The sequence below is a fragment of the Camelina sativa genome, chromosome 11 (assembly GCF_030686135.1).
Source record: "Camelina sativa cultivar CO46 ecotype springtype chromosome 11, ASM3068613v1".
Taxonomy (NCBI): domain Eukaryota; kingdom Viridiplantae; phylum Streptophyta; class Magnoliopsida; order Brassicales; family Brassicaceae; genus Camelina; species Camelina sativa.
Window position 1 is genome coordinate 23,837,281 of NC_141890.1, and position 20,138 is coordinate 23,857,418.

The window sequence follows — 20,138 nt, forward strand, 5'->3', positions numbered from 1 at the left end:
GGATCCTGACTGGAGCCTTTGCCCTTGCCTTTTTTTTCTTCTTTGTCTTCTTCTTCTTTCCCCAAGCTTCCGGCTCGGGTGCGGATTATTCTGGGACAAGAGGGGCGACTTGTGGTAGACCAAAGGATGGAGGATTCTCCTGACTCTGGTCAACAATAACCTGATCGTCGTGGAGAGTTTCGATGTCAACGAGCTCCTTTCTAACCTTTCCCAATTCAGGTTCCGCTGCAACTTCGGTTCCGGAGTTCGGATTTTCAGATCGGAGCAGACTAGCGTTAGTGATCTTGTTCTCGATGGCCCTTGACGATTGACCCAATGTGCTGGCGAAACTCAGAAAGTTGGTCCTAGCTCAAACCATGGCTTCCTCAACTCGTCATCGAGTTCTGAGATCCCACTCTCAGTTAATTTCTTCAAGGAGTATGTCTCTAACTTGACGATATCCAGATGCCAATCTCGGAGCTGATAAAGGGCGAGCTGCAAAAAAAAAAATCAAATCAAGTCAGAAGAGATATGTCCGATCTGGAGTAAACAGAGAACGAGACTATACCAGGTGAATTGTTCCACACTCTCTGCCTGCCACACGCCAGATTTTTGAACGAATAATGGTCAACTCGGACGTAAAAGTAGCAAGCATCCCAATCCTTGAAGTTGCTGACTTTTTTACCGGGAAGGAAATTATGGGCTGGTTTCATGTTGACCATCCAAGTTCCATTGACTTTTGACGACTTGAAATTCATCAATTGCTGAAAGCATTGAACTCCGATCTGAATTCCGGCTTCGGCTGCGATAGTGAGAGCCGCGACAAAGTTACATATACTACCAGGGATGAGTTGGCAGATCGACACTTGCCATCGATGAGTGTATAGAGTGAGAGAACTTGGAAGGGGAAACTAAAGGCGACATTGGTAGAAATAATCCTCATAAAGACAGATATATCTTTTCGGCGGATTCCAAGGGCGATGATGATCCCTAGGGATTATGACAGACACGCTGCAGCTGTTAACACCGCAGGAGTTCATCATCGAGCGAACAGACTTAGCGTCACTTAGAGTCTTGTCACTTCCGATCTGACCTCAATGATCGAGAATTGGGGAAATATCTTCTATCATAACCCCATGAGGTGCAAATCGAGAGTCATCGTCATTTAGATCGCCGGAAAGAAATCCACCTGAGGGCAAGTCGGAAGATGCCGCAAAATTCCAATCATTACTGCGATCCAGTTCGCCAATCAAGGACGGTGTTTGTGCAGCAGAAATTTCACCCGACCTAGGAAATCGAGGGAGTTGGGCATCGCCATCCGACCTGATAGATCCCCCGATCTAATCTGTGCTGGACGATCTGGGAGTCCTAAGTCTAGAATTTCGGCGAACCAACTGGTCGCTTTTGGTACCTGAAGATGAAGCGGGAGTCGATGCACTGGCCATAACAGATAGCCGGAGAGTGTGGAAGAAAGTTGGAAAACGTATTGATAAAATAAAAAAACGGAGCAAATACCTTGTATCGTCGGCAACCCTAGTAGGAGCAATCATGACCTACGCGATGTTTCGGCTTCCGATCTGATCGAAGCAACGTGAACAACACGTGTCAAATTGATATTGAACATCGTGGCGGTGCAAAGATTGGGGTAAATAATTGTGTTTTCCTTATAGTTTAGATCAGATATTACCTTTCCTATAGTTTGAACATTCGAATTAACACCCGAATATACCGAACTGGGGGGACTAATTGTTGGTGCGGGATTTGGTACCCCCAACATACCGTTCTAAACCACAAGTAAATCAGATACCTAACCCGTGAATTCGGCCTAGGCGGCGAATTCGGGCTTCGAATGAAGGCCCAACGAAATCGACAGGCCTAGTTCAAGAGGAACAAGCCGACTTCCAGATCACCTCATGGCCGATTTGACGAAGAAGAAGAAACTTTCCTAATTTCATTTCAAGCTATTAGGAAAGTGGACATATTTTGTAATCTAGGATGGCATATAGATAAAAGGGTATCCCCTCCTTGTAAATGATCCAGAAATTAATACAATAACCTTAGTTCTTCATAATTTTTGAGCAAAACCTAGTTTGTTCTTCAAGAGATTTAAATTTCCTTTTATTTTCTATCTTTGATCGAGTTTTTGAGAGAATTCTTTACTGAATTTGTTTCTCCGTTCAAACAAATTCATTGTGAAAAATCCAGTTTCTACATGCTGGTCGTTTTTAGCATCCAACAAATCGCAACTGATCTCCTTACATGTATGCACTACCCTTCCAATGTCTTTTGACTCCTTTGTCTTTGGTTTTTTGTCTTAAGAATTATTAAGCTACAAGGTCATTCTCTTCCAATGTCTTATGGTTTTTCCAAGCCGAGGATACCGAACTTTTGAGAAATCTTTGGTTCTTTTTGTCTTAAAAATTATCAAGTTGCAAGGTCATTCCCTTACAATATCTTATGGTTTATTCAAGCCGTGGATACCAAAATTTGAGAACTCTTTGGTTCTTTATGTCTTTATTCTAAGAATTATAAAGGCGCAAGGTCACTCTTTTCCAATGTCTTATGGTTTTTCCAAGGTGAGGGTACCAAACTTTGAGAACTCTTTGATTTTTTTTTTGTCTTTTGTCTTAAGACCTATTAAGCAGTAGGATAATCCAATAAATAGCAACCTTTTTTCCAGTTCCCAACATGCATGCATTACCAACCCAACAATTCACAATTTTGCTTGGGACAATGCCCCCAATATAAATCTAACAGAACACTATTAGATTAATGTATGTCCATAATCTGTTAGGTCGGATTTTGCGGATCAAAAAAAACTTAGGAATTTTCAATTATTCAGAATTGAATTTGGGTTTAGAAAGAAAACAAAAACATCAAAATTTAAAAGCCCCAAAACTAAGAATCCCCGTACCAAATAATCAAAACCATAAACGGATCTAGATTCTTATTAAAGTGAATAATTTTTCTGTTGTTGGATAAGAACACCAAAAAAAACTAATTCGAAAATGACAATGATACAGAAGCCAATTGCTTAAATAAAACTTCTTTAAAAAACATTAAATCTGATCAGAAGTGGAGTAATCAATTGTACCCCATTCGAATTTTAGTCCTCAAAAACTTGAAAACACACAAAAAAATAGGAAAAAAACGAAGGATTTTTTTTTTGGTCAACAAAACGAAGGAGTTTACCTCATCGGTTTCATTTGCAATAATGTCTTAAAAACAAAAAGAAAAAATAATAATTTTTTTTTGTTTTTTTAACAGCTTGCTTTCAAAAATAATAATTAAAAAAAAAAAATGTATCCTACAACGTGCGTGCAGACTTCAAAATCTGCCACAAAGCTCCAATGGCAGTAGAAGTCAGAATCTACCGCTCCATCATCTTCTCCAAATGATCTCTCAATCTCAATCTCATCATCTTCTTCTCACTCAATCATCTTCCTTCTCATTCGTCTTCCTCCCAAAGCCCATCGCCAAACCTACTCACTCCCTCTCCTTTAACTCTCTCTCCTCAATGTTCCCTTCTCTCTCTCTCCGTCCACCTAGCCCCACCACCACCGCCGTCTCCGTCTCCGTCTCCGACAACAACCCTCTTCTCAGTTCCGATCCATTCCCTCCTCTCCGTATCGCCATTATCGGATTTGGCAACTACGGCCAATTCCTCGCCGAAACCCTAATTGCTCAAGGCCACATTCTCTTCGCTCACTCCCGATCCGATCAATCCTCCGCCGCTCGTCGTCTCGGCGTCTCGTACTTCCCCGATCTTCACGATCTTTGCGAACGTCACCCTAACGTTGTCTTACTCTGTACTTCGATCCTCTCCATCGAGAATGTCCTCAAAACGTTACCGTTTCAGAGACTCCGTCGCAGCACTCTCTTCGTTGATGTTCTCTCTGTGAAAGAGTTTGCTAAGACTCTTCTCCTTCAATACTTACCTGAAGGTTTCGATATTCTCTGTACGCATCCAATGTTTGGTCCTCAGAGTGTGAATTCGAATCACGGCTGGGGAGGTTTAAGGTTTGTGTATGATAAAGTTAGGATTGGGGAAGATGATGAATTGAGAGTCTCAAGGTGTGAGAGTTTTCTTGGGGTTTTTGAGAGAGAAGGTTGTAAGATGGTGGAGATGAGTTGTGCTGATCATGATAAGTTTGCTGCTGAGTCTCAGTTTATAACGCATACGCTTGGTCGGGTTTTGGGGATGTTGAGTTTGCAGTCTACGCCCATTAATACTAAAGGGTATGAGGCATTGCTTGATTTGACTGAGAATACTTGTGGGGATAGTTTTGATTTGTACTATGGGTTGTTTGTCTATAATAACAACTCTTTGGAGATGCTTGAGAGGATTGATTTAGCTTTCGAGGCATTGCGTAAGGAGCTTTTTAGTCGACTTCATGGTGTTGTCAGGAAGCAGTCGTTTGAAGGTGAAGGTGAAACAAACAAAGTTCATGTTTTTCCAAATGGTTATGAAACTGATGCTTCTTTGGATTCGATGAGGTACACTGCTTCTTATGCTGTATTTCTATGCCCACTTGGATTTGATTTCTCTTTTGTGAATCTCTATCAATTTGTGATCCTGCAGGTCAGAAGATGTGTCTCTCAAGTATGAATATAACCCCCAGCTCTCTGGCATTGTTAATGACGGTTCGAGGCTCAAGATTGGTATTGTCGGGTTTGGTAATTTTGGACAGTTTCTAGCTAAAACAATGGTCAAGCAGGGTCACACGGTGTTAGCCTATTCCAGAACTAACTACACTGATGAAGCTGCAAAGCTGGGTGTCTCGTATTTTTCAGACCTTGATGATCTGTTTGAAGAGCATCCTGAAGTTATTCTTCTCTGTACGTCTATCCTTTCGACTGAAAAAGTTCTCAAGTCACTCCCATTTCAGAGACTGAAGAGAAGCACCCTTTTTGTGGATGTGCTTTCCGTAAAAGAGTTCCCGAGGACTTTATTTATTCAAGTTCTCCCACAAGAATTTGATATTTTGTGCACACATCCCATGTTTGGACCAGAGAGTGGTAAAAATGGATGGAACGATCTTTCCTTTGTGTTTGATAAGGTTAGGATCGGAATGGATGATAGAAGAAAATCGAGGTGTGACAGTTTTCTTGATATATTTGCCCGTGAAGGGTGTTCTATGGTGGAGATGTCGTGTGCTGAACATGATTGGCATGCTGCTGGATCACAGTTCATCACACACACAGCGGGAAGGCTTCTGGAGAAGCTGAGCTTGGAATCTACTCCTGTCGATACGAAGGGTTATGAGACATTGCTAAAATTGGTGGAGAATACTGCTGGTGACAGCTTTGATCTTTACTATGGACTCTTTTTATACAATCCTAATGCAATGGAACAGCTTGAGAGGTTTCATTTGGCTTTCGAATCATTGAAGAAACAGCTCTTTGGACGACTACATTCTCAACATTCTCATGAGCTAGCTATATCGCCTTCGCTAGAGCTGACTAAGCTATAAAATAGCTTAAGTTAATGTTCTCTCAGTCCTGCTCCTTGACCACTAATTTTGTAGTCCCATCTTCACGCATTACTGTTCTACTCAGAATATGGTGCTTGGGAGAAATCGTTTGGTCTTTGAAAGGATTTGGTGTAAGTTTCTTTCTTTTTTGTAGCTTTATTTGATCCTTTAGTGTGTATTTTGTCCTCCATACGGGCTTCACGGTCTCAACCGGTTATAAATGTTAAACAGAAATAAAAATGCAAACAAGTTTTGGGTTTCGAAATTGTTTTACTTATTTTATTTTGTCCAAATACTTTGAACTTACAGATTTCAATGCCCATAGGTTTCTGAAAGAAAGGTACACTTGTTTCTTTTTCTCTAATCAAATAACTAAATGGAGGAACTGTCTTAAGTTCCATATGCAGCTACCTAAGCACATGCAGGTACAACAACACTCCGCATATGCACAAACACTATGGAATATGGAGCTATTGTTATTGGCTCCGTTGAATTTATATGTATCGGCTCTATAGGAGGTAAGTCACCCATTGAATTAACCTGAAGAGGATTTCCGTTGAGTAGCATAGTCTGACTATGTAAGTTTCCATCCTTTGCTGTCAAGTGATACTCTTCTCTTTGGATTTCCCCATTACTATCCGAAGGAAGTTGGGAAGTTGCTCTTTTAGAAGACTTCATGTGCTTTGTATGTCTCAAACTGAAAGTGTTATTTAACTCTACTTTCGCTACAACTGTCGTAGTGTTGTCAAGGTTCATCAGTAAAACTGTGATCCCTTTCTGCATGATGAAACTTTAGATGTTAGATCGAACTCATCGCGAATAAATGCCATTTTTATTACTTGTATGGAAACTGGACTTACAGATTGTCTTGCACAATGGGTGTATGAACGTATCTTTTTGGTTCCGGAAAAGCTAGTGAACAATGCCTTTCTTCCCATAAGTTGTCGCCAGATCAGAGCACTGCATGTCATCAAGTAACATGATTTGTAGTTAGTGTTAAGTACCATTTTTATTGCGTCTTCTTCCCTTTTTTTCTTTAGTGACATACCAAATTCATCTTTTGGTTATTTGTTTACCTGTAATAGTCTGGATTGGGTGTGAAATTAGTAGTATTTAGCAACCCATAGTTTCCTCCGATCAGAGACTGTCTACAATATGTTTTGGTATCATACACTGATGACATACCAAGCTGGTCCAAGTACCTACCATCGCACAACATTATCATTAGAAATGTTGAGTATATTGCTTATGATAAGCTTGTTTTTTTGGCTGTTTTTATCTATTTCTTACCAGAAACTATACACGAAAGCATTAGAGACAAGATTCCTCCCGCTGTTGTAGGCACCACCAGACTCACCAACCCATGACACGGCCTTGGTTGAGGATTTTTTTATTACGTTCTTGAGGCTGCGGAACGTTATTGCCTCTTGGTCCAGGTACGAAGGGTTTAGAATCTTTTCTATCAGATGTGCATCGACCCCTAATCAATCAAAATGTAGTTTTCTTTCCATCAGAAGTTAAATAATGAACCTGCAGGATATAAAAAGAGACTAGTTGAGTATGCAGGTTACCTGGACCGAGATCGTAGATGTGGTGTGTGGTAGCGTTGAGAGAGTTTTCTGTTTTGCTCAGGTATTCTGTGAACCAAGCAGCTTCAAAGAAGCCACCCGGGCCTATCACCAATGGCATGGGACTCATGTTCTTGTAAACCCGGTTCACAATGTTTCTCAGATTTATGGTGTCTATAGCATACTGATTTGCTGCAACTCGTGCACCAATACCACTTCCACACAACTCATTGCCTATTAAGAAAAAAGAAAAAAAGCAAAACCAGCGTGGTGATGTAGTGAGAATTCGATCAGGCTTATGAATTCTCTATAGTGTTGTCAGATGACTTACCGAGCTCCCAACCGTCTACGGTGTGGTTATTCTGTGCTGTAAACCGGATAAAAGATTCAGCATTGGTGGAATCCCAGGCTCCTATGGCTTCACCGTTAGGTTTTATGGAACGCCCCGAGAGTGCATTCAGTCCAAAGATGACTTTAGCTCTGATTTAAACCACAAGTAGGTGAGGGAAGAAGAGTGAGAGAGGGGAAAACAAAGTGGAAAGAAGAGAATGTGAATGTACCCAGTTTTACGGAAGAAGGCATTGAGCTCGTCCCATCGACGCATAGGCAGACATCCTTGTGTGTAACCAAAGATAATTGAAGAGTTTTTGGTAAAAGGAAGACAAGGTTGCTGTTGATCTGGCGTCTCATATATCACCAAGTCTTGTAATGTTCCTCCTATTCTTATTTTCAATGGAGCAAATGCTGTGGAAATTGGGAACAAAGATCAAATCCTGACATAACAAATACTATAATATATCAGGAATGTGATGTGATTTACCTTTGATTGCATTTTGAAGAATAATGTTGTTCAAATCCTGCAGGAAAGATCAACATAACCCAGTTTCAGTACTTCGTACTAATCAATTGCTACCATTTTTCTTTGTAATCAATTTTAAAAATTGAATATGATGAAAAAAAAGATAAGGAAATTGTTTTACTTGGCCCATAATAATTTTTGACTTTCATATTCCATAAATGGTAAAAAATGATAAAATGGGTTTTTTAATTTTCTACAATTGGTAAATTATATTTGCCAAATGCAGAGTAACTAATATAAGAAACTTTTAATGCATTCCTGCTACCACACCAACCCAAAAATACATACTGTATGTTTTTTTTTTTTTTTGGTTTGGTCAAAAACCCAAGTTGCATTGTTATCGTCGGCAAAAAAAAAACATGAAAATGAAAAACAAAAAAAAACAAAAAAGAGAAAAAAGAAAAAGAAAAAACCAGATTGAGAATGGAAGCATGGTCCCAACTACAAGTGCCGTAGTCACATTTCTCCGGCGGCCACCAGTCCAAAGTGGCGCAAATGAAGTCTTCGTCTATAGTTCCCACGGCGGCTCTTCCGTACACAAATACCTTCCCATTCTCTTCCACGGTGGAGCTAACTGTATAGTCCAAGAACTGAAACACACAAAGGAACAAAACTATGAACCAGATTTGACGACAACCCATTTTTTATTTATAAGAGAATGAGATCTTACTTGGGTGTATATATAATTTGTGGAAATGGAAGACAGACACACATACTGAAAAAATTAAATTGTTTTTTATTTAATTATTTTGTTCTTTTTTCCTTTTGTTGTTTGTATAAAGTATTACATAAAAATATAAAAATAAAAAGGTGAACTACTTGAAAGTTGAAAGTATCTCTACCTGCACAACTTTAATGGATTGTTTCTTTTTTTTCTTGAAAAAGGGTTTACTAACTTTAATATATTGTTGCTTTTAAGTTACATGAATCTCTTAATTACATGCAAAAGCTTTCACGGACTAAACTCTTCATACAACCAATCTTAATGAATGAGTATACTAACATTTTTTAAATACACTAAGTTAGACTCGCGCAATGGGGCGGGATGTTGGGATGTTGTTCTATACATTTTGAAATATATTTAATATTAAAAATATGATATTTAATTTTTTGGAATTATATTAATAATAAAAATTATGGTTTACACAATGCTAAGATATAGAAATGGACTAAAAAAACCTACAATGGTTTGTAACTATGTTGTATTTGTTATTACAATTATTTACATTTAAGTCGGGTAAATTCAATCGTATAATTGGCTTAACTCTACTATATGCTATGTTTTTTCTCCTATTACTTGTTATGGAAGATATATTAGCGTATTTATTTTGTGGTTTTTTTTTTGTAGTTTACAAATTTAATCATCTAAGTTTATATTTTTTTTTGGGAGATTCTCAAAAATAGCATCAAAATAAGTTTTTTTTCCAAACTTAGCACAACATCTCTAAAATTCCAAAAATAACACCAATTAGTCATTCAAAATTAATTCATAAATTCAAAATATTAAACCCTAACTCTCAAAACTATACTCTAAATGTGAAATTGAGAACCCAAACCTAAGAAAAAAAATTTTTTAAATTAATTTTAAATATTTTAATGTGTTAAATAGTGCTATTTTTAGAATTTTTTGGAATGTGTGCTATAGTTGTCCATAAAACTTGTTTTAGTGCTATTTTAGAGTATTTCTCTTCTTTTTTTGGTAGGAATCATCTAAGTTTATATAGTTTGTGTTGTTCTTACATTATTATTTGTTTGTTTTCTTTTGTAAATTATCAATTCATTTTAATAACAAATCCACATATGTCAAAGTAAATAGACATATTTTTACTTTAGTTTAGTTTTGTGTTGTTATTTAAATACTATAGTTATGTTAAATTGTATACAACATTTATAAGGATTATATTAATTGTCAAAGTTATTTTAAAAGTTATAGATGATTTATTTTTCTTTAATTTTTAAAAATTTGTTTTTTGATCTTAAACATTGTTTAATTTGTCAGTGGTGTTCTGATATGTAAATCAAAAAAGAAGAATTTTTTCTGTAGATTTTGTATGTATAAATTTTGGCGTGTCTTATAGATAAATATTATAGATTTGTATATATAAATTATAGTAAAATTATTTAATAATTAATTTACTCTACATATAGTGCCAACAGTTATTTAGAATAAAATAAACTGCTAAAAAGATGTTAGATTACAAATAATAATTATTGTAGGAGCCATCATAATTGCACTTGATCCATCCATCATGAGGTTGTTGCCAGCTTGTGGTTGTTGATACATTTCCATTGGTTTGGCCATGAGTATTAATTCTGGTGTTTAGACTCTGAATATATTCTTGTGCTTGTAGCCATTCGTTAACATCTGTTTTGGCCTTTAGTAACACTGAATGCCATGAAAATTTTCTTTGTTGGAAAAGTAGATAATTCCTACTTGTCCATAATCTCCAGAAGATACGAAGAGCAACCTGATATAGCTGTTGATTACTTTGGGCAATGGTACTTGAGAGAATAGTCTCCATTTTATCTTCTAGGATAGCGGTGGTGACCAACATGAAATTCAATGGTAATCCAGAAGCCTGCCACACCAATTGCGCATATGGACAATCAAACAGTATGTGTTGTGTAGATTCCTCAGCTTGACAACATCTTCGACAGATTGAGTGAGTACCGATATGTCTTATCCGTAGATTCTCTCCACAGGCGAGTGATCCTGACCGAATTTTCCAAAGGAAATGTTTGATTTTTGGAGTTGTGTGTTGTTTCTAGACTTTGGACTTGATAACTGGATTACCTGGTGGTGGTCGGACTTGTGGATCAGTGTAGAGCTGATTCTCCAGCCAATACGCCGATTTAACAGTGTATATCCCATTCGTCGTATAGTGCCAACCTAGTATGTCTTGAGAATTATGCTTACAGAGGTTAAGGGAGAGGATTATATTGGCATCTTCCTCAACAACCAATTCGCTTATGAGTTCTTCATTCCACTAGCCAGTATTTGCGTGAATCCAATCTTTGACTAGAGAATAGTCATTCTGTTGACTATTTTCTCTAGGAGGTCTGAGAGGATATAGTGGCAGCCATGGATCAATCCAAGCATTGATCATTGAACCATCCCCAACAATAAATCGCATTCCTTGTTTGAGCAAATCTCGACCCTAGATGAGTGATTTCCACACAAAGGATTCTTTTCGTTTTATGTTGCATTCAGTATGTTTGTATCACTGAAGTATCTTGCCTTTAACATATGAGACATTAGACAGGTTGGGTGTTGAAGGATTCTCCAAACTTGCTTCCCTAGTAATGCCAAATTAAAATGCTCAATGTCTCTGAACCCCATTCCATGCAAACCAGTGCATATTCTTTTTTGTAACGCTATCTCCCCATCAAAATTTTGACAGTACACAATTGATTTCTTCACATGTCTCTTTTGGGAACTCAAAAATATTCATGGAGTAAACAAGACAGGTAAAGCAATTGCAACAAACTTGATGATACGCCCAAATTTGAGGACCACTCAGCCGGAATAGAAAGGATAGAAACTCACCAAGGTGCAAGGTGCAATAAGGGAGATTTTATGGATTGAGGTGTCGCACAGCAGTTGCGGAAGGCTGCTGATATTCCCAACTCCAATCGCTGCTAGATATAACACACTAGTCCAGCAAGAGGAGGTTGTTTGCTTGGATATTACACACCAAGAAACAAAGAAATGTTCTAAACAAAGAACAAAGAGATAAACTCATAAAATGAAAAGGAAATTGATTTATTGATGTTCAAATGAAATTACATGAGTTTATATAAGGATAAGAAACTTGGTAACAAAGCCAAGTATTGATTATTCTTGAAACTAAAACATAATAAAAATAGATAGTTGAATAAAGACCCAACTCTTGAAGTTTGCATTTCCAAGGTGTCATTCCCAAGGTGAGTTGAACTCTATTTTCGTCACACCTCTTTGACCATAAAATAAAGTGATTATTTTGGGTTTTCTTGGACTTTAATTAGGTTCAAAATGGACTGGACTTGGTAGACAACATCCCCAATAGAATTTCCTATGCTCTCATTTCCCATAATCTCTTGAATTAACCCAATAAGTGTATCCTTGAACTTCTCTCTCTTTCACTCCTTGGTCCAATTTTGCTGATGAGAAATAACATGGACTGTATCATTTCTTCACTTTTGGCTTAGTAGAAACAACACCTGGTTGCCATACATAATTCTGGAAGCTCTTAAACCAGTTGGACCTAAAACTCTTCAAGTGAACAACTAGATTAACCTCCTTTGGCAAATGGAATGTATTGCAAATGGTTGTTTGGCTGGAAGAATTGATCTTCAACTTTGTTCGTGTTGGATAAGGCTCAATGATCTTCTTGGATGGTCTCATGATCATATCATTCCCCTCCTCTTGAAAAAGTTTCGTCCTCGAAACTGTACGGCCATGGATTGGAGAGTGTTGAAGTGATACTGGTGGCTTCTCTTTGAGAGAATATATGAGCCCATATTGTATACCATGAAGCAGAAATGCACCATTTTCCGTGAGACCTTTCTTTTTTCCTTCAAGATCCAAAACTTGCTCTGTCTTACTTGACCAGAATTGTACCGTTGATTTTTCTCTCTTTGTTGGTGCATTAGGTGAATCATCCATACTGCCAAGGTTGTTGATGATCATGCCTTCCTTTGCAGCTTCCTCACTCTGATCTTTTCTGATCTCTTTATGCTTTGGTTCCCCGAATTTCGTTTTCTCACTTGGTGAATTTGTTATTTTCAACAGATTATCCTGAATTAGCAACTCCTTGTGCTCCTTTGGTGATGGTAACGAAACAAAAGAAGCTTCCTTTTCCTTAGAAACAAGAGACATCATTTCTCGTTGGTAACTTGGCGTGACAGTAGACGCTCCATCAGTTGGTCTAGAAGTTCTCCTTATAATATAATTTGAACCACGATGGTGATGGTGGGGAACAAATCGCTTCCTCAACATAGACTTCAATTCTGCCCAAGTCTCAATGGAGTGTTCTCCATTTCTACTCCTGCTTATCACCAACTGATCCAACCAAGTAATAGCATAATCACAAAATCCAGTGGCTGCAAATCGTACCTTTTTCATCTCGCAATAGTTTTGACAACTAAAAACCGACTCAATATTTTTCTCCCACTCAAGATATGCATCTAGGTTGTTCTTGCCTTGAAAGGTAGGAATCTTCAACTTCAAAATACCCATGTTATCATCCACTCTTCCTCTTGCTTCTCTATCACTTCTTGGTCTCATGTGACTCCCTCTTGAGGATTGACTATTGTAATAATCATCAGCCCTTGCTACTTTAGGTTGATCTATTTCTCTTCTATGATGCAACATATGTGGTCGTCTCTGTTGTGTCTCTGCTTCAACTTCATCCAACCTCTCGTAGAGGACATTCATCTTAACCCTCAACAACCGTCGCATCTCTCTTATAAGTGCCTGAAATTGTAGATTTGGAATCCCAAGCCTTCCGTCTTCAATGATCCCACGTTCTCGACGATCATTATACATTTTTTTTTTGCTTTTTTTTTTTTGCTTTCTTTTTTCTCTCTTTTTTTGTTTTCCTCTTTTTTCTTTTTTTCTATTTTTTCTGTTGTTTTTTTTTTGAAAGAAGATGAAAGAAAGAAAAAGATAGAAAATCAAAAGATAAGTACTGGTTGAGTGGCTCTGATACCACATTTCAATCTATTTTTGAGAAAACAAAAGAACCATGCAATTCATCTAGCATGTCATCAAGCCTAGGGATCGGATGCCTATACTTTACTGTAATGTTGTTGATGGCACGACAGTCTACACATATGCGCCAAGAGCCATCCTTCTTAGGCACAAGGAGAACAGGTACTGCACATGGGCTTAGGCTCTCTCTGATGTAACCTTTTTCAAGAAGCTCTCCAATCTGCTTTTGAATTTCCTTTGTTTCCAACGGATTGGTTCGATAAGCCGGCCGGTTTGGAAGTGACGCACCTGGGATGAAATCAATTTGGTGTTCTATACCTCTTATTGGCGGCAAACCATTAGGGTTCTCTTCTTTTCTTTTTTTTCCTTTTTTTGAAAGAAGATGAAAGAAAGAAAAAGATAGAAAATCAAAAGATAAGTACCGGTTGAGTGGCTCTGATACCACTTTTCAAATCTATTTTTGAGAAAACATAAGAACCATGTAATTCATCTAGCATGTCATCAAGCCTAGGGATCAGATGCCTATACTTTATCGTAATGTTGTTGATGGCACGACAGTCTACACACATGCGCCAAGAGCCATCCTTGATACGCCCAAAATTGAGGATCACTCAGCTGGATTAGAAAGGATAGAAACTCGCCAAGGTGCAAGGTGCAACAAGGGAGATTTTATGGATTGAGGGGTCGCACAGTAGTTGCGGAAGGCTGCTGATATTGCCAACTCCAATAGCTACTAGATATAACACACTAGTCCAGCAAGAGGAGGTTGTTTGCTTGGATATTACACACCAAGAAACAAAGAACAAAGAGATAGACTCATAAAATGAAAAGGAAATTGATTTATTGATTCTCAAATGAGATTACATGAGTTTATATAGGGATAAGAAACTTGGTAACAAAGCCAAGTATTGATTATTCTAGAAACTAAAACATAATAAAGATAGATAGTTGAATGAAGACCCAACTCTTGAAGTTTGCCTTTACAAGGTATCATTCCCAAGGTGAGTTGAACTCTATTTTCGTCACCCCTCTTTGACCATAAAATAAAGTGATTATTTTGGGCTTTCTTGGACTTGAATTAGGCTCAAAATGGATTTGACTTGGTAGACAACATCCCCAATAGAATTTCCTATGCTCTCATTTCCCATAATCTCTTGAATTAGCCCAATAAGTGTATCCTTGAACTTCTCTCTCTTTCACTCTCTGGTCCAATTTTGCTGATGAGAAACAACATGGACTGTATCATTTCTTCACTTTTGGCTTAGTAGAAACAACACCTGGTTGTCATACATAATTCTGGAAGCTCTTAAACCAGTTGGACCTAAAACTCTTCAAGTGAACAACTATATTAACCTCCTTTGGCAAATGGAATGTATCGCAAATGGTTGTTTGGCTGGAAGAATTAATCTTCAACTTTGTTCGTGTTGGTCAAGGCTCAATGATCTTCTTGGATGGTCTCATGATCATATCACTTTAGTAGTACTTCTTTTCCTCCTGCTGATAGGAATCTTTTATTTCATTCTTGTGTCTTGGCTTTGACTCTGTCGGTGATGTATTGGAACATTTCTGTTTTCTTACGAGTTACTTCTTCTAGTAGAGCAAGGTATTTTTCCCCACCACCTTCGTTATGAATTCCCAGAATGCGTCGCATTCTTGTCTTTACCTCTTGTTTGACCCGTGTTCCAAATGTTATTGCCGACTTATTCAAGTTGATCGCTTGCCCCGAAACCTCTTCATATCTGCTTAATATATTCTTCATAGCTTTGCATGATTTGTCATTGGCTAGCATGAAAAAACAAAGAGTCATCAGGAAAGAGTAGATGAGTAATTTTGGTTTATATTTATGTAATATTTACATTTAACATAACATTCCTAAAATATATATCTACAATAAATTTCTGTTTTTTTTTCAAAATAAAAATATATCTCCATTTTTTATTTAAAAAATAAAGAAATAATCATATTCTACAAAATCTGTTTCAAATTAACATTACATTTCAACTTCAAAATAGTATAATAAATAAATTGAAACCGATTTTATCTTCTACACTAACAAATAAAATATTCATAATTTTGGTAACCAAATAAGATATAAGTTATGTCACTTGGTGAAATTTAAAAAATACTAAAATTTTAAATTATATAATTTTAATATTAAACTAAAATACCGTAAAAAAGTTAATATATATTTATATATGTGTAAAAGTAAATCCTAGTATGATACAATTATTATGTGGGAGGCTCATATTTAAAGGGTTTGATGCAAAAAGTATTTGATTATATTTTCCCATCAAAACCTTTAAATATGGAAAAAAATATATTATACAATATAACCAAAGATAATTCATGAAATAAATATAGATGAAGATAAAGTTTTTGTTTGTCGTCATCATGAAGATAGAGTTAAGAGAAAAAATGATTATTTCTTAGAGGGTTTTTTTTTGCTCTAAGGAACCAAATAAGCGTGGTTGATATATACTATTTAACATATGTAAAAATTATCACTAAATTAGAGTAAAACTGTATCATGAATGTGGTACATGTAAAACTCGTGGATTTTTATGGTGGGAATAAAATTGTTCGTTTATAGGGTAATTTATGAAGTAGATTTTTACGGTGTAAGTAGATATGTATAACATACTAGGTAGCACATGTGTGTTAATTTTCATTTAAATTAGAAACAAATTCCTGTCTCCTCCTCTCATTTAAAGTTCCGTCCCATCCTTTCATTTCCCAGTCCCGTTCTATCCTCTTATTTCCTAACTCATCCCCTTTCGTCCCGTCTCATCCTATCTCATCTCGTTTTGTCTCATCCAGTCTCTTTCCGTCTCGTCCTGTATCCATCAGATTTTTTTGTCTTATGTTCGTTCTCTTTTAAATAATTACTCGTTAGACAATATTTATTAAAGTAGACTGGATAGGAAATTTAGACGGGATACCAGAGTGCTCCGTTGATTTTTTTTTATTTAGTTACTTGAGATTATCCAAAATTTTCAAAGTGTCGTATAGTCAATCTTTATCCAAATTAGTGAAATCTTGATACTTGAATTTATCTACCTAGAGTTTTTGATTTTGTACTTTAATCTAAAAATTAGGTTCCCTTTAAAAAAAAAAGTATTCAATATATTATTTTTCATTATTCGAATTTACCCATTTCAGTTTACATATACTGAAATTTTCACAAAATTTTATTATTATATTTAAAGTATATGTGCTTAATTAGTTAATTAAATTACTTCAAAAAAACACTGGTAAAACATATATTTAGTCAAAGAATAAACCCTTTTCAGTTGGAAAATTTTAATAGTATGATAGTAGTATTTTTCCATAAAAATTAGTTGGCAAGTCTTTTATGGTGTAAATATTGTGGTGTATATGTAAAATACCGCAACCCGTACCATATACTATTTTTTGCAATCAATCCATAATAATCAAAGACAGCCCGTGTTTATTGAAAATATTAAAGTAATTTTATTACAGGGTGTTAAATCTCGTCCAGTCCCATCCCATCCCATCCCGTCCCAATCCATCCCAGTAGAAATTTTATGTCCCATAACCATTTTATTTTAAATAATTATCAATATAATAATGCTATTAATAAATTTTGGCTAAGAAATTTAGATGAAATACATGTATTCTCCATTTGAATGTTTAATTTATATCGTTAGTAGACATTATAATTCTCAAAAACTCTCAAAAAAATTTCAAAAATATCCAAAATTCTCAAAATACCCGTCTCAAAGTAGTAACCCGTGCTACATAAGAATTATATTAACCTGGGTGCTATAGCACAGATGCGTTATTTTCATGTAATTTTTTTTATAAATTAAACATAGACGTATTTACTTCACAAAAGGAAACACGTCTAGTCATGTTCCATCCCCTCACGTCTTAACCCATCCCCTCTCGACCCGTCTCATCCCATATCCATCAGAATTTTTTATTTTTATGTTCGTTTTCTTTTAAATAATTACTCGTTAAACAATATTTACTAAAAGAGATTGGGTAAGAAATTTAGATGGGATACATGATTTCTCCATTGAATATTTTTTTTTAGTTCGTTGAAATTATCCAAAAATTATAATTTTCAAAAACTTATAATGATTTTTCAAAAATATGAAAATTTTCAAAGTGTCCGTTCCAAAGTCATTAATTACATGTCGTATAGTTAATCCTTATCTAAATCAGTGAAAGCTTGACACTTGAATTTATCTACCTATATTTTTTTTGTACTTTTATCTAAAATTTATGTCCTTTTAAAAAAAAATCAAAATATTGTTTTTCATCATTCGAATTTACCCGTTTCAGTTTACATATACTATTTCTCGTCTTAATACCATAAATATACTGGACTTTTCTCAAAATTAAATTTTTGTGTCATTAGATAGCTAAAAGATATATTAAAATATTTTTGATATTAGTGGTATTAGCTCGTAATGTTTGCTTATTTTTACTGAAAGTTTCCTTTTCTATTTCTATAATCTTGATTGTATAAATTCATAGATTTTGGAAAACAAAAACCATGTTAAAAACTGCTACCATTTAAAGTCTTAATCTTATACCATAAAACAGAAAAGAGTTTTTTTTTTTGTTTTGGTGAATTTATCCAAAACATTTGAAATTTCATTGTCAATGCTTTTCGCAAAATTTAAACGATTTTTATAGAAGGCATGCGTTTTTTTTTCATCTAAAAACCTGTTTTCTGTTTTAATATTGTTAAGATTATATGTTTGTAAAATTTGGTAAAAAAAAACCATATCTTGGAAGAGTAATGTAAATTTATGGTTATTTCCACAAACGATTTGATTTTCCTTTAATTTACAATTTAAATGTTTGTTTACAAAGGTAGAGATATTTTGGCCGATTTTTTTTACAGTAAATTAATTTTTGAGTTTTGTGGAGATTTTGTATATTCATTTTTTAAAAAAAAGAATTAAAGTAACTCTTTTTAATAATTAAAAAAATAAGATTGCGGATGAAAATGAATAATCGGATAAATTTTAAAATATCTTTAGAATTTGTTTAGAATAAAAATTATTTTTGGAAACTCGTCATATTTCATTTTTAAATTAATATTTAATAATAATAAATTGTCCTACATTACTTTGAGGTTTTTCCAGCACAAGAGAAAAAAAAACAAAAAATACAAATCTCATTATAATAATTATTATTTTTTCTGAGTATAATAAGTTTGAAAAATGAACTGACCCGTCTCTCTCTTCCCCAATCTTGGCCTTAGTGACAGATCAAAGGAATGACTTTTCTTGTTTCTATGTAGTGTTCTACTTTGATTCTTGCAAAGATTAACTACGTGAAATTATATCAATTGCTACATTTGTGATTGTCTAATAAGTAAAGTATATTAAGAGAATGCAGTAATCTTTTAGCAAAGAAAAAGATGGAAAATCACGTTGTTGAATAGGTACATGAAGCCATCGAAACAACGATATGTCGGTCAATGAAGCCATCGAAACATCTGCACATCTTATAAGATTAGTCACATATTTTTCCATTAATTAGAAAAAAAATCTAGATCATAAGATTAGTCATACCTTATAAATTTAATAAAGAATGATTTCATGATCATGTACCCACATCATGATAACCTGAGACGAAAAAAAACCAATGTTGAAAATAAAAATCTCTACAGGAATATTAAGAAGGGCTTAAAATATTAAGAAGATGTTGTAAAACACGGATGGTGGATCTTCCATAACCAGCTCATACATGTTCTAGTGTGTAAGGCCCATGGCCGTAGCCCATTATCTTATCCTAGTCCTAGTCGGTTTTGTACTAAGGGTTTATATATCCCTATATATGTAACATTCGATTGAGTTAATGATAATAAGAAGAGAAAATTTCCTTCGAGTTTCTCTAGTTTACAACACTTTATCAACACGACTTGTTCTAAAAATCCAACTGAGAAAAACCCTAAACCCTAAATACTAAACCGCTGCCGCACATCATCCTTGGTTCGTTCAAGCTCAAAACCCGGATCAAGTTTAGTTCGTGGTCAGCTTCTGTTTGTGATCAAAGTTCTGTACGTGTTTAGTCTGAGGTTCGTGATCAAAAGCTCAAGGTACACCCAAGGTCTTGAGCTCCCGGATCAATCCAGTCAACCCCAAACGGTGGAAGGTAAATAATCAAACCTTATAAGAACACATGTATCGAATCTGGACTTAAATCCTATAAGAACCCAAAATCTACAAGTAGACAATCCACAAACAAAAAACCCTAAGCTTTGAAATCCTAAAACCCTAAAACCCTAAAACTTTAAAATCTGATTGTTTGAGGTTTAGGATTGCTTAGATTGATTGCAATTGCACTAATTATACCATGTTTAAAATCTGGTTGTAATTGCTTGTTTATTTGTTGCATGAAAGCCTTAGAACTAGAAACCTAAAATCGAAAATATTAATCTGTTTTGTTCTAAGTTTAAATCCGATTGTTCTTGGTTGTTTGTTTAAAATTAAAACCCTAAAATCAATCCTTGAAATTGGAAATCCTAGAGAATTTTGTCTCATTAAAATTTTGTCATTATCCTGTTTAAAGAAAAAGGAAAATTT

At 35.4% G+C, this 20,138-nt stretch overlaps 2 protein-coding genes across 16 annotated transcripts; one reads left to right on the forward strand and one right to left on the reverse strand.

Annotated features, from left to right (window-relative positions):
• Window positions 1-3,183: 3,183 nt before the first annotated feature.
• Window positions 3,184-7,912, forward strand: LOC104728176 (arogenate dehydrogenase 1, chloroplastic). 15 transcript variants are annotated; one of them, XR_015572490.1, is made up of 7 exons: window positions 3,279-4,476; window positions 4,562-5,584; window positions 5,763-5,793; window positions 5,879-5,971; window positions 6,058-6,138; window positions 6,747-6,889; window positions 7,086-7,912. XR_015572490.1 is itself a non-coding variant. In XM_087475473.1 (2 exons), exons 1-2 carry the CDS (start codon window positions 3,374-3,376, stop codon window positions 5,451-5,453), a joined length of 1,995 nt encoding a protein of 664 aa, XP_087331599.1. In that variant the 5' UTR covers window positions 3,184-3,373; the 3' UTR covers window positions 5,454-5,718. The 15 variants fall into 15 exon arrangements, 1 of the variants encoding a protein (XP_087331599.1); XR_015572485.1 differs by having other exon boundaries at window positions 5,763-5,971; XR_015572487.1 differs by having other exon boundaries at window positions 5,879-6,138.
• LOC109124769 (heparanase-like protein 3) lies at window positions 5,704-8,547 on the reverse strand. Its single transcript, XM_010442388.3, has 9 exons — window positions 8,294-8,547; window positions 7,842-7,878; window positions 7,582-7,765; window positions 7,353-7,501; window positions 7,025-7,255; window positions 6,744-6,933; window positions 6,530-6,655; window positions 6,314-6,413; window positions 5,704-6,230 (listed from the first exon to the last, which is right to left on the reverse strand). Exons 1-9 carry the CDS (start codon window positions 8,519-8,521, stop codon window positions 5,865-5,867), a joined length of 1,611 nt encoding a protein of 536 aa, XP_010440690.1. The 5' UTR covers window positions 8,522-8,547; the 3' UTR covers window positions 5,704-5,864.
• Between the last annotated feature and the right edge of the window lie 11,591 nt (window positions 8,548-20,138).